The sequence below is a fragment of the Venustampulla echinocandica genome (assembly GCF_003357145.1).
Source record: "Venustampulla echinocandica strain BP 5553 chromosome Unknown scaffold_11, whole genome shotgun sequence".
Classification (NCBI taxonomy): domain Eukaryota; kingdom Fungi; phylum Ascomycota; class Leotiomycetes; order Helotiales; family Pleuroascaceae; genus Venustampulla; species Venustampulla echinocandica.
Window position 1 is genome coordinate 335,383 of NW_022474216.1, and position 17,187 is coordinate 352,569.

The following is a 17,187-nucleotide window of genomic DNA, read 5'->3' on the forward strand; positions in this document are numbered from 1 at the left end:
CCTCCGCTGCATATAATGGATCGTCTCAGGGATAACCTAGGTACAGTAATATATTTCGCAGCCGATAAGGCGAACATCGAATCCAACCTCCTTTGGTCTTTCGATCGTTGTATTGCGTTCATTCGGAACCCCGGATTTTGGAACGTTTTCTTACTGTGCGCAATCTCATTTTGGGCGCTGGTGAAGCGATCTTAGAGCTGTCATTTCCTTCGACATGTACGATTGTACAGATATAACACTGCCCGCTCCCCTTTGCTTTAGATCAGCGTGCTCAATGTGCTGACTTGCAAAGCACGCCATCTCTTCTCCAACATTATCGATGTTCTGCGGACTTTGGAGTTTTACATGGCGGTCAACGACATCCGTTCCGATGTCTCTTCGTACGCGGCGCACTTCATACTTTGAACAGACCTACAGACACTTACTGATTACTCCGTTCATCGCAATCGTCGGCGTGTGGGAGTCCATTGGCCTAGCAGCATCCCAATTCCCAATTGCCGTTGCGGTGTGAAGTCTCACATGGTCGATAAAACTCAAATCCTGTCCCCGACACCGCATCTCCTGCTAGGTTATCCGTCAGGCTTGGGATTTTGCACGGGGTGGCTACTCGGGCACGACACCAGCGACGAGAAATCGCGATCAACGAAAGCGCGAAGATAACGGATCGTTGATATAATTGTTAGTTGGAAGGTCTAGTTATACGAGTGGACATATTCCATGTGTGAGGATGACAGGCAGCGGCACAACCAGAAAATATCGAGGTATGTATTCGTCATCCGCTTCGACTTGCCCTACAGGATCTGAGACCGTGATATCCCTAATTATTGGGTTGGTATTTTCGTATTGCAGCGATCAATAATATCAATCACCTCGTCAGCTGTGGGCAAATATCCCAATCTAACAGAGACCTCCCACTTCAACCAAAGGAAAAGAAGATACAGTTAGGAAGCCGTAGTGTGTTATGATCGGCTATAACCAGACATAGTCCCTTGACCGACGACTGACCTCCCGCTGAGAACTAGAGAATATTAGGCTTGAGAAATGTGCGGCGAACTCAATGATGCCGTCTAAGCCTAGACATGTCTTCAATCTGTCTCAAGAATGGTATGTTCGGCCTTAAATTACAATCGAAGAATATCCCAATTGGTTTCCTCTGAGTGTCATGTTGTCCTTCGAATAGCTATTGTCAAGAGAACGGTCGGAGGAAGTGCAGCTAGAATTGACCATGAGATTCGATGGGATATATTTGCCTGGTAGATGTCCTGTGGTTTCTCGGGGGGACCCAAAAGTAGGTAAGTAAAATAAAAGTAATACATTTGACTATTAAGGAAAGGCATGCCAACTTGACATTTTCGGGCTTCTTTTCCGTATAGTGCCTCTGTACTCGGATTTTCAGGTACAATCCAAGATAAAGGGGTATTCGGGTACTCCCGTGGTTCATGATTCATGGTTCATATTGCTTGGAATGTGTCCGAGTAAGGTATTTATTCGTGGTGAATGTGTGACCTGCTGATTAACAAACATTAAGCTCCGCCGGAATGCTACATCTTCTGTTTCTTCTGCTTCTGCTTCTGCTTCTATGCCGAATAGGATGACGCGTTTCCTCGTTTTGCCCACTATAAAACCATAAAACAAAACCACAACTCTAATCGCCAACCATGACCTATATTTAGCCTCCTATCGGTCGCCAACAGCACGTGATCATGTACCCACACGGCGTGCGACACCGGCTGCCGAAGACCAAGACGATGTAAACAAAGTCTTCTGGAGAGATTAAACATTCAGGACCCTCAACTTCTACCCTTGAGCTCCATTGTCCGGGCCTCAATATCGCGCTCAGCATCTTGTAGCTGTGTTGATTGTGAGAAACGGGTCTCTGACCTCCGTCTCCGTGACCTCCGAGGGGTTGGTTTCGGCATCTTGATTCTTGACAGCGCGGGAGGCGTTGGAACGTTTAGCGAGAGCCTCTTTTCGGGTCGCCATCGTCAATCTGACGGCAAACACTTCATTCACCTCGAACACACCACTCACCACTTACTACTTACGACTTACCACTCGCCATTCGCCATATAGCACTCCGCCACGGTGCAGCATTGAGCAGCACGCGCGCCATTTGGTAGTCGCCCTTCCTGGCGCCGCCCTCCCCTCGGACAGCGCACGAAAGTCTTTGCTGCTACACGGCCGCCGCCGACGATACCTTCATACATGCCGACGTGAGATCTGCTGAAGTCTTCGCTGCTCCGCGCGCCTGCCCCTCGGCCCCTTCGCCTTCTCGAACGACCCAGCGCGCAGCTTTGCGCGACCTTGGGCGCAGATTCGAAAGTGGCGCTCACAGTCCTTGCCCAGAGCCAGGCTCCACTGTCCCTCCAACAACACCTCGACATCGCAAACTGCTCTGCAGAAGAACCGGAAGGGGAGCTACAACCCTTGATGATGGCACAAGCGGTGCCTGACCCCCCGCCGAGCAACAAGAAGAGAGTCAAGGTCTATGAGTTGCGCAACAGCGACTGGTTTGATCGCGGCACCGGTTTCTGCACCGCGGCCTTCATATTCGTATGTTTCTTCTCTCGTCACTCCGTGTCGCGTACCTGATCGGGCAAAACTTAATGCCTCGATCTATGGCGCGCCTCACAATGAGACTGTGACTGACACCTATGCCCCTTCTAGGATGAGGTCTCGCGTCATGAAATACCGCGAGTTCTCGTGCAGTCCGAAGACCAACCGGAGCGCATACTGTTAGAAACGAAGATTTGCAAAGAAGATGGATTCCAAAAACAGCAAGGTACATATCATTGGGCGGTCTCTAATAGCTAGTCTCATAGCTGACGGAACCAGACACTCTTATCGTGTGGACGGAGCCAGCAACTGGTGTTGATATGGCGCTTAGCTTCCAAGAGGCAGAAGGTTGTGCAACTATATGGTTAGTACCTCGTTCCCGCCTCTCTATCGCGAGGGATGTAACGTGAACGGATATTGACATGCCTGCCACCTATAGGAAGTTCGTGAGCAACGTTCAAGCGCAGATGCTAGCAATTAACTGCCCAGGTAAGTGCACGTTGTAAAAGTATCCCGCTGCTGCATCTTCGATTCGCGAATGGGGGGGGGTTCCATATCCAAGCTCGAACTGATCACGCCCGCCTACAGATGATGCCCTCGATGATGATATCTCCGTCGACCACTTTTCAAGCTCAATATCGCTACCACCACCCACCCTCGGCAATCTACCAGAGGTGGAAGCGAGTATCCGAAGCTGCAACGTCACAAATGCAGGCCGGGAGGCTATTATTAAATTTGTCATCTCCGAGGACTACATAAAACAACTGATACCATTGGTAGAAATGGCGGAGGACATGGAAGATCTGGCCAGTTTGCATAAACTGTGCAATATCATGAAGACATTTATATTGCTCAACGATAATCCGATTATGGAACTCGTGGTGAGAGACGACCTGATGCTCGGTGTTATGGGGGCCCTGGAGTACGACCCAGACTTTCCAAGCCATAAGGCGAATCACCGGCATTGGCTGAGCAAGGAAGGAAGATACAAAGAGGTGGTTCATATCGAGGACGAGAAGGTCCGGAAGAAGATCCACATCGTTTACCGATTACAATATCTTAAGGACGTTGTCCTCGCGCGGATCCTGGACGATCCTACGTACTCTGTTCTTAACGCCCTAATATATTATCAGCAGAGTGACATCCTTCAACATATTCAGACAAACCCGGCATTCCTCAAAGACCTATTTGGCATTTTCAGCGCGCAGGAGACGAGCCAGGAGCGTAAAAAGGAAGCTGTGCTATTCATCCAACAGTGCTGCGCTACTGCGAAGTGCCTTCAACCCCCAGCGAGGACCCCGTTCTACAATATTATGCTTGCGCATGGGCTACTATCCGTTATAACTTTTGCCCTCCGACACAACGATGTCGCTGTTCGCGTTGCTGCTACAGATGTATTGGTCTCGATGATTGATCATGATCCGCATATGATCCGACTGTCCATATTCCGCCAGATTGCTGAAAAGCAAACGCCTCTCACCGATTCCTTGATCGATCTTCTCCTCGTGGAAGTGGACCTTGGAGTTAAAGCACAAATTGCGGATGCAATCAAGGTTCTCCTAGATCCAGGTTCGCAGAATGCTCCAGTTGATACTTCGGCCAAAGCAGGGGGCGAGTTTGGGATTAGGTTGCGACCCCAGGTAGATCCCCAGCAAGCAGAATTTGTGAAGGATTTCTACGACGACTCAGCCAAAAGGCTTTTCAAGCCTCTGGTAGATCTAAAAGACAGAGAGAATATGGAATTCAGTACCCATCAGGTATCTCTGTTTATATACCTCATCGAGATTCTATGCTTTTTCGTTCGACAACATACGCATCACAGCAAGTACTTCATACTCTCTGAGAAGTTGGGTCACCGAATTGCTCAACTGTTGTCGAGCCCGGAGAAGTACTTGAAGCTCAGTAAGTCCCACACCCCGATTAATATGGCAAGCCTAATATGTATCTTCCAGACGCATTAAAGTTCTTCCGTAATCTCATTGGTCTGCAAGACGAGTTCTACAACCAACAGATGACACAAGGAAGGCTTTTTGAGCCAATTCTAAACTTGCTAATCGAGACGATGCCTCGAGATAATCTACTGAACTCTGCATGCTTAGAATTTTTTGACCTTATCAAGAGGGAGCATATCAAGAATATAATCAGTCATCTGGTTGAGAACTATCGGGATAAGATGAAGGATATAACTTATGTGGATATTTTCCAGAATTTTATCATCAGATACGATCAGACTCAAGGTTTCGCCATCAGCATGGAAACTTCCTTTTTAGATACCGAAGAAGACACCCCTAAGCGGCCCGAGCCAGGGAGAGGGAATAGGTGGGAAAATGGAATCAAAGATCTTGATGCAGCGGAAGAAGAATATTTCAACACATCAGATGACGAAGACGATCTTGCTGCCAGGAGAAGGGAATCCATGTACGATACATCACCTACTTCCAAACCGCTTGTCGATTATCCTTCGGATGAAGAGAACGAGAATCCGGAAACCAGCACGAATGCTGCTGACATTACATCGGATCTCAGCAGTGAATCCTCGGCATCTTCAAAGCCCGGCGGCGAGGTAGCTTCAAATTCGGCATCCCTGGCCCTCCCTCCTCCGGAGCGGCTTTCGGAGAAGCGACGCCGTGAAGAGGACGAAGAAGATGAGATAGGGAAACTGTCACTATCCAAACGGAGAAATTCGAGTAGCTCTGCGGGCTCTAATACAAGTAGCATGTTACGGAGGAAGAAGAGCTTCACCAACCATGCGGGTGGTGGCTCTACAAACAAACCAAACAAGATCGCAATCAGCCTTTCACCAGCAATCAAAACGGGCGGCGATGGCGGGGGTGGTGGAGGAGAAGGTGGCAGTTGAAAGTCGCCTTAAACGCATGAAATGATTTCTTAGATAAGAAAGGGGCGCAAGGCGCTTTTTCAAGCGGTACATGGAGTTAAGGATGGTTACTGGTATTTTGGGTTGATTTTACGATACACAGCTTCGCTTCCTCTGGCTGGTGGCTAGTGGCTGATGGCGTACATATGAAGACCAATTTCGGAGCATCACGGCAACTGATGGGGAATTTGTTTATTTGTCTAAACACCCATGTATTATAGATCGGGCTGGGATGGGATGGGAGGCACATGAGATGAGATGACGGATGCAGAAAAGATGATACCGATCTACGTCGTGCGGGCGTTGATTAAATGAAAATATCTATAATTCGAGCATGTGCTCTGATGAATGAATGCAGTCCAGCCTTTCCCTTGCAGCCTCGTATATTTATTATACTTCGTAAGTAAACAAGTAAATAAACATGCAATAAAAGCCCCTGACTGAAAAAAAAAAGGGTTCGCCCCGCATTAGGAAATGCCGGTGCTTCGTTCAATGTAATTAATTAAGGTAATTAATACACGCGAGATAGCGGCTGTCGTCTGTCAGCGCCTTGTGATAACCGTGTTCATTAATTCAAAGGCGCATCCCCCACAAACAACTCCAACGACGCTCTCTAAACCCTCCACTTCTCCTGCCTCTCTTTTTCGTTTTTACCTAGCCCTGGAACATGTAGGACTAGCTACAGCGTTGCCAATTGAGTCTATGCGCGCGGCGTGTTTCGATGTTCAAACCCCCTTGATACGGGTATCCTTTCTTTCGGTCGTTAATACAGCTGCATCCTCACCCCCCGAAGGCGAATTCTCTTGCAGTCCGAAGCTATGGCGACCATCGTTGATATCTGCTGGAGCTTGATTGGGGGTTTATACGCGACGGCGAAGGAGACGCCATTACCTATCTTGCTATTAGTCGTTCTTACCACTACGATCTCTACATTAGCCTTCGTGCGTTCTCCGATTATGCCTATTTCTTTGGACTTTGGTAGTCTGTGAGGAAATGTGACTGACAAGGAGAATTAGATATACGCCTTAGTCTATGTCCTCGCCCCCGTTCCACGCGCTCCACATCCCTCGGAAAAGACATACATAACCACATCCGGTTCCTCCAGCTCGGCGACTGCCCCGCGCCCACTTCCATGCTGGCACGATGCCTGGCTTACACACAGGAAAGAAGCTGCTACTAAAAATGGCAAGGAGAAGGACAACGATGATGTACATACCGGCACGATAGACGAGGCGGAAGTGGAAATGAGCGTGGTTATCCCAGCATATAACGAAGAAGAACGCATAGAGATGATGCTAGAAGAAGCTGTAGCATTTCTGGACGATGAATATGGACGCGTTCCCCTCGCCGCCGGGAAGCACAAGGGGAAAGTGAACGGCAGTGCGGGGGGGCAGGGCATGGGCATGGGAGGCTACGAAATCCTAATCGTGAACGACGGAAGCAAAGACAAAACCGTCGATGTTGCTCTGGATTTCTCGAGGAAGAAGGGTTTGCATGATATTCTGCGGGTCTGTACGCTCAAGGAGAATAGAGGGAAAGGGGGCGCTGTCACGCATGGTTTTAGACATGTTAGGGGCGCGTATGCTATATTTGCTGACGCGGATGGAGCGTCTAAGTTTGAGGATTCGAGGAAGTTGGTGAGAGGTTGTAAGGGTATTGAGGATGGGACTGCAAGAGGTATTGCAGTGGGGAGCAGAGCACATCTTGTGGGGTCGGAAGCTGTTGTGAAGGTATGAACCAAGCCTCCCATTGATAATGACCATACATACCTAGGATATACGTGCTAATGATGGGATGTCTATCTAGCGCTCGGCCCTAAGAAACGCCCTCATGCACTCGTTCCACCTCCTTCTCCGTCTCCTCACGCCCCCGGCAACGTCCCGAATCCGTGACACGCAGTGCGGATTCAAGCTGTTCTCCAGGGCCGCACTCCCCCATATCGTGCCTTACATGCATGTCGAAGGCTGGATCTTTGATGTCGAGATGCTGATGCTTGCTGAAAGCGCGCCTGCGCCTGTATCCGCAGCTGAAGCGACCGGAAAGGGAAATACCAACTTAAACTCTGGGATCCGGGTTGCTGAGGTGCAGATTGGGTGGCATGAGGTTGGTGGGAGTAAGCTAAATGTTGTGTGGGATAGTTTGGCTATGGCGTGGGGATTGGGGATTTTGAGGGCGAGTTGGATTTTGGGAGTTTATAAACGAAGGTAATATATCCTAAAGGATGGGTATAAGGAGCGGGCATATGTATTTTGGCAACGCCCCAGAAGTGGCAGCAGGCTTTTGGTGCGATGTATATACATCAGACTATCTGAAGGGCATCAACGTGGCTGGTGAGGATGTTGGGATACAGTATATTCCTAGCGTTTACATATAGTCCTTAATATATCTACATAAGAATGCTATGTATGATATGGGCCCTATCGCATGGATCTATTGGAAGTAACTAAACAGTTTTGGACAGGATGATACTCAGTCAAACTACTCTTTGCTCTGTAATGAGGTGCTGCTGGGCAGGAAATATACCTACCTAGGTATATTTAAAAGGAATTAAGGATATGTCACAAGCTGACATCCTTCTGAAAGTCAAATCAGGTTGAATCAAGAGATCTCATTAATCCTTTCAAAGAGCTCAACAAATCATCCCCATAGCTAGATACTAGAATATATTGAAGCTGTCTTCGCCCCAGTTCCTGGTTCAACATTAACTACAATGAGATCGACAGCCCTACTAATGCTAATATATTTCCTAACTGTCATATGGGCTCTGAATAGTTTCACGTATTTTATTGAACATAAATATTCCTTAAACGTTGTGTGTAACATTATATGGTTTGTTTTAGTAGCCGTATCCTCCTATCACTAAAATTATTTGTAGCAGGACGACAGTTGAATAAAACAAAAACAGAGGCTTTCGAAGTCTGTGCTACCACTTGTACTAATACTGCCACTACTATGCTCTCCCAGTATCCAAAGTGCCTGATGCGAAAGGGGGACAGGGGTAGATTGTTTTGAATAGAAAAGCAATGCAATAGAGTATGTTCGGATGACTGTGGCTAGTCCGTACATTATTGTGTTAATTAAGATGAGTGGTTAGTATAACAGGCCCAAAGCCAAGGCGATGTACCCTAGAGTACACTAGTATCATATTCCTTGAGGGGGATCAAGCTATGAAGAGCTGTTGTAGCCTCATTCTTTCTTTTGCATCCGTGGTAGTGCAAACTCAATGGTGAACCGGGCTATATCCCATTTTCTACCCTGATCCTGTTTTTAATTCGGTTCAATAGACTTGGACAGGTGGAGTATGAGACGACTGTAAGGCTTTTGCCGTCGAAGTAATTGGGCTTCTCAAATCCCGTCTCAAGTATTTGGAGTAATCAGTGCGATACCAGACATAACCGGAAAACCTAGAGTATCATTCATCTTGGAAACTGTTCTTAATGAAGACTTCAAGAGATAATGAGAATCTGCGGATGGCTCTGTGGCAGTAATGATGAGAATTGCAATAAACTATAAGATCAAGGGTATCTTATGCTAATATGTTTGTACAGGTGCTTGGTCAGTATCCGTTAGGTTTGAGGAGTGTTATTTGCCAATTGGGCCTGCAACCACACTAGAAGAGCTAACTTCTATATATAAACTGCTTGCCGGCCTCAGTAACCCAGAGCGAGAAATGGAGCGAATCAAGTCACCATTTCCCAAGTAGATGAGGATCCAGCACCTACCACCGGCGGCATACAAATCTTGACAGTCATATATATCCGGCTCTGTCACTTGGCTTCTAGAGCGAGAGTCATCCTTCTAGTCCGACCAAAAGTACATCTCGCTACAATTCCATTATTCGCTGACCTCTGGCCGTTCCGAGTTCCTTGCCAATGATTTCGCCAACATATTTCCCTATCCGGCGTTCGTCGCTTCGACAACGTCGGATTTCGCTCCTACAAGAGAACGGACGCTCCTTCGCAGAACCGTGGTTTCTTAGTGGACGGTGCCTCCCCTTTCATCGAAAGTATAGTTGAATAATCAAACCCAGGGTAACTAGCAGATTCCCTACACATACCCCCTTGCAACAGCTGCCCACCTCTCATAGCCGTAAATCATTTCGGGAGCAATTCCCTTCCTAGCTACCTTGATAGCGCTCAAAAAGTCGTCCATATGCAGCTGCAATTCTTGGCCTGCCGTTTCGCACTTCTCCAAAACCTCATCACACGCAGCCTGGCAAATACCAACTAGCTCGGCGCCTGAATATCCTTCCGTCAGTTTTGCCAACTCCGGGATATCAACATCATCGCCCATATCCATCTTCCGCTGCTTCACACGGAGGATGGCTTCACGACCCGCGAGATCAGGAGGAGGGACATAGATCAACTGGTCGAAACGTCCTGGGCGAATAAGAGCAAGATCTAGAACCTGGGGTCGATTCGTGGCAGCTAGGACAGTGACACCTTTCAACGTCTCAATGCCGTCCATCTCATTCAGCAATGTCGTTAATACATTAACGCTGCTGTTTCGACTGCTGCCCTCGCGCTTACTGCCGATGGATTCGATCTCGTCGAAGAAGATTACACTGGGACTTGCGGCGCGAGCCCGTGCGAAGATGTCTCGTACTGCTCGTTCGGATTCGCCGACGTACATATTAAGTAACTCTGCGCCTTTGACAGCGAAGAAGTTAAAGCCAGATTCTGTGGCCATCGCTTGGGCGCTGAGAGTTTTGGAACATCCTGGTGGGCCATAGAGGAGTAAACCCTTTTTGGGTGATGCCCCTAATCTTTGCATTCGTTCGGGGTGCTGAGTTGAAATAAGTATGTGCGGCTGGACGGGGGAATAATTTTTAACTTACTAGCAAAGGAGTTTCCACGGCTCGTCTGAGAGCTTTCTTGACGCTTTCTTGGCCCCCTATTTCATCCCATCTGACGCTTGGTGGTCTGAGGGTGATATCATGCATCGCCGTTGGTCGGATAAGTAGCAATGCCTGCTCAACATCCTCTTCTGCTATATAGTAATCTCCCTGGTCTTTGCCTTCGCCGCTGCTGTCAGCCTTTTCCTCAGCGATTTCACATGCGGTATCTAGCAGTGACAATAAATCCTCAGCTGTATAGGCGTGTGTTCGGTCACCAAGTTTCTCGAGTGCTTCATTCCTCGTATCTGGATGAAGGGGGAAAGATAAAGATTTCAAAATCGCCTTGCGAGCTCTAGCATCCGGAATTGGTAATGGGATATCTGTGAAGAACCTTCCCCTCTTTCGCAGGGAGATCGGTATGCTTCCAGCATCGAGGGTAGCTGCAATAACTAATATCCGAGGCAACGATTCTGAGCTGCCATCGGCTAAGTTATGTAACTCGTCCCCTAGGACCATCGCCACTTCCTCCGAAATAGAATCATCTTTTGAGACCATTCTCTCAAGCTCATCAATGACTATGATGGATGGCTGGCTAGTTCTGGCATCCTTAAAGGTTGATCGTATGACCGAAGCCTTGAAGTGCCGCTCGATTCGGAATACCCTCCCCCAGCCGGTGCGGGCAACCTTATTCAGCAGGAAAGTCTTCCCAGTACCATGCCCGCCATGTAGAAGCACGGCGCAAGATCTTTGGGCAGAGGTAAATTTGAATTGGCGATCAAAGTTGCTAAGGAACCGATTCAGCTTTTTCATTGCCTGATCAATGCCAGCAACATCGACGACCTGAAGGGCTGCCCGATGGCCGTTGGTTTGGGCTGGGGTGTTAATGTCAACTGGACTTGATATCGTCACAGATGAGCTCTCCTCGTACCGAGCTTGGCTATTAGGGTTTCCGTTGACAGAATCCACAGTGAAGCTTCGTTTGGGGCCCCTGAGAGAAAGATTCTTGAAAGTCATGCCGGTGAATATTATTTCAGCGCGGGCTAGAAGTTGGTCAGCATTGAACCTATCAAAGGATATGACGATATGATGGGAACCATCAAAACCTAGGTTTACTGTCCCAACAAGAATTATGAAAATAAAAGGATTTCTCAAAAGGATAACATGCATCCCGTATTTCACAGATTATGACGCTTGCAGATGGGAAATTTCACATACCAAGGCTCTCTCTAAGAAACCACACCCAATGAGACTTATCTTCATCTCCCAATTCCAGTACAGTATCGAGCTCTTCTGCCGTAAGATCCCTCAGAACAATAGACTCCGCCTCTCGTAAAGGCCCCGCCGCACATATATTCAAGTCGTCCCCCAGCTTGCAGTCACAAATCTCTTGAAAAGTCTTGGACATCTGAACAACCTTCTTACTCAGAGATTTTTCCGCAGTAGGCCAGGCAATAGCTTCTCTTCGCTCATTCTGAGTTTGGCCATTCTTCCATATATAAATAGGTTGTCCCGCATCAATTCTTAAGTCCATGAGGGATTCTTTGCACATATGAACACGTGACACGCCTTTCTGATCCGGCCGTTCCTGGTTGTTTGGGCCGGAATAGGGTCGTATCTTGACCTCCAAGGTCTTCTGTGTATCCGGGGTATTCGACATGATGAAGTAGTGAAGTGTAAATGATTTTGCATGGCTAGTGTCGAATTCTTCAATCGAGATATAAAATATCTTCTCAATCCGTCGAGTTCCGTCCAAAAACTCGCCAATTCTCGGCAAAATCCCGGCAAGCCCTCCTCATAATACGATTGACAGCTCTGGGAAGCTATCCTGACACTTCAACATCCACTTAATAACGCCCAAGCTTTTGCACAAGAATTGATGCTGTTGTCGCGGGCGCTGCCTCCGCAGTTCTTGTTGCCAGCATGGAATGTGCAGCAATTGGCTCTGGCGTTCCAGCAGCGGGCTCACAAATCGGATAGCGCAACGGAGAAACCTCAAAGTAGAGCAGCGCCAAACGCATTCTCACTATTTGAGGAACTGTTTCCAGAGGAGGACAAGGCAAGGCCGAAGAGCTCAGATAAGAAGGCGGACAAGTTGCCTTCTTTTGGCTGGAAAGGACTCAAAGCGGCAGTTCCAGACGTCGCAAGAAATGATAGGAACAGGGCGAGCCGATCAATACTGCTGCGGCAAGACGATGAATTTGTACCCCAACAGTCACCAGAGTCCCAGCGGGTGGAAGGAAGCGGTGGAATGCAGAGGACGAAGGCTAGCGTGCTGGTGCTGAATTGTGCTATGAATTCGCTCGAAGAGAGTGATTTCTTCCGAGTGAACCCGAGAGGGGAGCACATTGAAGGCTGGACAAGTGGAATTATCAAAGGTAATGATCTCTAGGCTTCATGTATATTATATTAACTCACAGGTATAGTTATCCCCGGTCGAGATAACCATACGCTCCGACCACTTGACCACTACTTCATCCTATTTTCGAGCGACGCGAGCGCCCGCGCATATCTCGACAACACCTTCCGATTGCACCGTTTAGCCAAAGCAAACAGTCGCTGGGGATCATCAGGAGTGGTGGGTCTCCCTCTCCCGCCCGGATTTTTGAAGGAAGGCGAAGATCTGGAGAAGATAATCAAGGGTTTCTCACTCGTACCGGCATATACCAGGCTCGCGTTACGTTTGATTGACAAATCCTATAAACCGGCCATGGTCCGGCTGCTCAGTGATGGAGGACCTGCTGCAATCGCTAGCAGTAAGAGCAAGGCGGAGAATATGGTGCTGTTTCACACGGACGTGAACTATATATCTCAGTTCGATTTGAAAAAGGCGATTATGGATGACGGGCGGCGAAGGAATCTGCATTGGAAACTTGCTGGGAATGAGAACGATATTTTGACGTTGAAATCTGACATCGAGGCCGAGGGGGCGTTCGGTGACCCGGACGCAGGCATTGATACCAAGCCTTTTCGGCGAGCTGGTAGATACGTGATATCGTTCAGGGACCGTCATGAGGCTCGCAGATTTGTACGGGAATGGCATCGTCGTGCTTTCCCCTCCCATCGGCCACATAGACCAGGCGATGAGCCGCCCCCTATAGTCAATGTAGAGATATTATGGTAGTGCAAACCGGATAAGTGCTATTGGTTCAAACCCAGTCAAGCTTGCAGTATTTCCCAATCCTCTAAATAGGTAAGGCGGAATTGATCTATGATTTGAAAAGCATGTGTTGAATTTGTAATACCGTATAATATGACGACCAAACTCCGCCCATAATCTGCTCTTAAACAAACAATAACAACGAACACAGTACGGCGAAGCACATCGTAACTTAATTAACTAGCAGCACTTGCCCCCCAATCCATTCCCACTTCCTTGCGCTCCCACATCTACACCTTGGGAAGCCGACTGATCTGTCTTTGCCGTGTCGATAATTCGCTTCTTGATATCCGCGGCCAAGCTGTAAAATGCCTTCTCCACATTGATATTGCTCTTTGCGGAGACTTCGAGGAATGGTATGCCAAGTTCGTCTGCCAATTGCTGACCCCTTTCTGTAGAGACCACGCGCTTATCTTCCCAGTCGCACTTATTCCCGATGAGGATCTTGTTTACGCCTTCCGTAGCGTGCTGCTCGACGTTTGAAAACCAGGTCCGAATATCTAGCAGCTGTTAGCTCTGGCCACGATGACGGAGAGGAAGGGTATCCTATAACGCACTATTGAACGAACGCTCATCCGTAACATCGTAAACTAGTAATATTCCCATGGCACCTCGGTAATAAGCCGTCGTGATGGTCCTGAACCGTTCCTGGCCCGCGGTATCCCATATCTGCAGCTTCACCCTCTTCCCATCCAGCTCGATGGTCCGGATCTTGAAGTCAATGCCGATTGTAGTGATGAACGAGGGGGTGAAGGAGTCCTCGCTGAATCGGAGAAGACAGCATGACTTGCCCACGCCAGAGTCGCCGATTAGCAGCAGCTTGATCTGTGGAGGTATGTCTGTTAGCGCACTGCACTCTAGGATCGCGCGGGCAAGATGGGAGAGGCGATGTATACCAGAAAATCGTAATTACGTGTGCCGGCCATGTTTAAATATCAGCTAAAAGGTGTTCGCGCGAGGTGAGCGAGGAGGACAGTCTATGGAAATTGGATTTCCTAGGCTGCGGGACGTCTTGTAACCTTAGCGGTGGTGACCGGTCGTGGGGTGCAGAAGCGGGTCAGGGTCGTGAGCTTGGTCGGTTGCGGCGAAGTTGAGGTCGAGGTTGAAGTTGGACTTGGCCAGCGGGTGTATCTGGGGCAATCTTTGAAGGATACTCCTTGGTGATTTTGTATTGTATTTGGCGAGGAAGGGGGAAGCACCGCAGAGTTATTCGGCAGCGCCTGAGGATTCACAGAGGTGGTGATGGTCTGGACGTTGTTGCGGCGTTGAGGCTCGCCAAAGCAGGACGACCAAGGCAAATCAACATTTATCCCTATGACGGCGGTCAGGAAATATATGCGGACACCTCCCACATTTAATTGCCTTTAAGCTTGGAGACTGTTATGCAATACTAGTCGATTCTAATGTCGATTTCGAGAAAGCGCAAAAGGGGATTTTTTGACTTTACAGGGTCAACAATTTACCCATGAGAGACAATTAGACTGAGGTATAGTATGCTCATAAGGTTGATGCCTGGATGCTTATTTAATATAGTTACATATATTCGTATATTTTTTATTATCTAAACCACCTCGCATAGCCCCACCTGATACGGTCAAGAGTCTTGAGCTGTTGCTGAATGCCTGTGTTGATATTGCACAGATCCGCGACATCCTCGAGGAACTCCCTCTCAACATTCCCAGGTAACAACCTATGTGCAATCTCCCGAAGGACGTGAACCTCGCACAGCAGCAATCCATGGTCTTTGTATGGCAACAGGTTGTTCTGTGCAGGAGCAAGGTTCAGAATCCGATCAATATTCCGCAGCACACGAATACTTTGTCCAGCTTTTTGGCCTTGTCGCAAGCCCTTCCGGCTCCCAAAGACACCGCTGAGATAGCGCGCAATCGCAAAGCAGACCAAGACCCCAGGTGTAAGGCCAACGAATCCAAAGACCAATTCCTGGCTCTTCAGCAAAGAGTCTATGCCACTCATAGCAACCTGGACATCGACCTTCGTCTTCTGGATCTGAATTAGGAGGGTTCGAATAAGATCGCCGCGAACAGTGCCGATGAAGGGTTTCCGAAGGTCTTTCTCGTATACACGTAGGACAGGTGTAAGATCGCCCTCTTTGACCTTTGCTGTGATCTCCGAGATCTGAGCCTCGCTCAGTGGGCCACCTCCTGCATTTGCAGACTGGGGGTTATCGATAGCAAAGTCAACAACCATGCGCTCAAGACTCTCTCGATCGCCTTTTAGGCTTTCCTTGCTCATGATAGCAATCATGCTGTCCTCATCATGCCGTATAGTGCCGATGACCTTCTTGGTAGGCTCCACGATCCAGTTCAACCAGAAATCCCGTACTGTGACTCCGAAATCTTGAATCCATTGGACTATCTCCGCCTTCCGGTTTACAAGGACCCGCAATATGGTGGTTGAGGATAGAAGAAGGATTCCTGTAGGTAGCCAGTATCGGATTAGCCTCGATGGCCGGCCATACTGAGAAACAAGCTTCTGTGAAGTTGCCGCATGATTCGGCATACGTGCTTCAAGGATGTGCTGGAGTCTGTGAGCAAGCTTTGCCGGTCTGGCGACCCCAGGCCCATCAGCTAAAACAGATACCTCAGGGTCATCCTCCACACTGGCAAAGACCGTGTCTTCAAAGTCCGAGACTCCAGTTTCCAGGGTGGTGATATTCCGGAGCACAGTGTCCATGAGAGCAATACTTCTCTCTACAACGACCTTCCATTCATGGCTGCTTTCCTCAGTCTTTGCCAGGTCGTTGTACTCTTCATTGATCCCGAAGTTTAACCCTTCATCCATAAGGACCCCTAATCCACTCGCGCACATTTCTCGTAACCGCTTGAGTCGTAATTGGTTATGTCTAGCCTGCGCACGGCAAAGTGCAATAGGAGAGAGCACCCGCCGCTGAATATCTGCAACGGATCTTTCTTGTATGCTCTGCTGGACAAGACCGTAGAACTGCTTCCATCGGCCTGTCAAACTCGTCCCAATTTCCCTCGCAGACAGGGCCTCCCCTGGTGACTCGCCAATTCTAATAAGTCTTTCTCTTGTATCATGATATATATCCTTCGACCATGTCCAGAATCTCAAGGGAGACGTTTGGATAGCGTAAAGACTTGAATACGGATATGAACCCAGCACCTCATCCCAATACCATATTTGATCATTTAGCGGTATGGTCTGCTCCAATAGTGTGCTCAACAGCAATCCATAAGTCTGCACCGTAGCCTTGCCCACCAGAAGCCATTCCAGCTCCGCTCTATATATGCTTGCGAGTTCGTCCTCCTCAGTCTCGGCTACAGCTTCGGAGAGCGCGGCCTGTTGGAGGAACGTGCATATCCGCCAGGACGACAGGAGAGGACTCGAAGATGAGGTCGCGGATAAGCCTTTTACTATATGCTGGAGCTCGGCAATCTGTGGGGAGGACGAGACCTTGTGGCTTGCTGCTGTGAAGTCGTCATTATCCGTTGCGCGTGGGACCAACTGCACACGGTCGAGTTGGGTGTCTACGCGACGTACTTGGCTGAGAATTGTTAGTAGGAGAATACTTAAGGAAATGAGAGGGAATTATAGATTACTCTGCAACAATCGACATCACGCTGCTAATGGCAAACACATTGGGGGTTTTTTCGCGTCCGGGCTGTTGGAATGAACTTAATATTTGTTTGCATGGGCCTTACTTTTTAGGGTTGTCAAAGCGAAGCGGAAGTATAAACAATGACGTCTTAAGGCAGATAAAGTGGCAGGGGTAAACATTTC

General features: G+C 48.5%; 5 protein-coding genes across 5 annotated transcripts; 3 read left to right on the forward strand and 2 right to left on the reverse strand.

Moving 5' to 3' along the window:
- Window positions 1-2,433: 2,433 nt before the first annotated feature.
- BP5553_09635 (DUF625-domain-containing protein) lies at window positions 2,434-5,413 on the forward strand (the record flags this gene model as incomplete). The annotated part of the gene is made up of 6 exons (XM_032018258.1): window positions 2,434-2,553; window positions 2,668-2,782; window positions 2,836-2,920; window positions 2,996-3,045; window positions 3,145-4,458; window positions 4,509-5,413. The coding sequence occupies 6 exons, from the start codon at window positions 2,434-2,436 to the stop codon at window positions 5,411-5,413; spliced, it is 2,589 nt and encodes an 862-aa protein (XP_031865557.1).
- Window positions 5,414-6,249: 836 nt separating this feature from the next.
- BP5553_09636 (Nucleotide-diphospho-sugar transferase) lies at window positions 6,250-7,629 on the forward strand (the record flags this gene model as incomplete). Its single annotated transcript, XM_032018259.1, has 4 exons — window positions 6,250-6,372; window positions 6,448-7,161; window positions 7,238-7,534; window positions 7,570-7,629. The coding sequence occupies 4 exons, from the start codon at window positions 6,250-6,252 to the stop codon at window positions 7,627-7,629; spliced, it is 1,194 nt and encodes a 397-aa protein (XP_031865558.1).
- Window positions 7,630-9,478: 1,849 nt separating this feature from the next.
- Window positions 9,479-11,925, reverse strand: BP5553_09637 (AAA family ATPase-like protein; the record flags this gene model as incomplete). Its single annotated transcript, XM_032018260.1, has 3 exons — window positions 9,479-10,216; window positions 10,269-11,308; window positions 11,484-11,925. 3 exons carry the CDS (start codon window positions 11,923-11,925, stop codon window positions 9,479-9,481), a joined length of 2,220 nt encoding a protein of 739 aa, XP_031865559.1.
- Window positions 11,926-12,144: 219 nt separating this feature from the next.
- On the forward strand, window positions 12,145-13,389 carry BP5553_09638 (uncharacterized protein; the record flags this gene model as incomplete). The annotated part of the gene is made up of 2 exons (XM_032018261.1): window positions 12,145-12,643; window positions 12,692-13,389. 2 exons carry the CDS (start codon window positions 12,145-12,147, stop codon window positions 13,387-13,389), a joined length of 1,197 nt encoding a protein of 398 aa, XP_031865560.1.
- Window positions 13,390-13,605: 216 nt separating this feature from the next.
- Window positions 13,606-17,023, reverse strand: BP5553_09639 (uncharacterized protein; the record flags this gene model as incomplete). Its single annotated transcript, XM_032018262.1, has 5 exons — window positions 13,606-13,925; window positions 13,983-14,250; window positions 14,445-14,737; window positions 15,018-16,951; window positions 17,007-17,023. The coding sequence occupies 5 exons, from the start codon at window positions 17,021-17,023 to the stop codon at window positions 13,606-13,608; spliced, it is 2,832 nt and encodes a 943-aa protein (XP_031865561.1).
- Window positions 17,024-17,187: the final 164 nt, after the last annotated feature.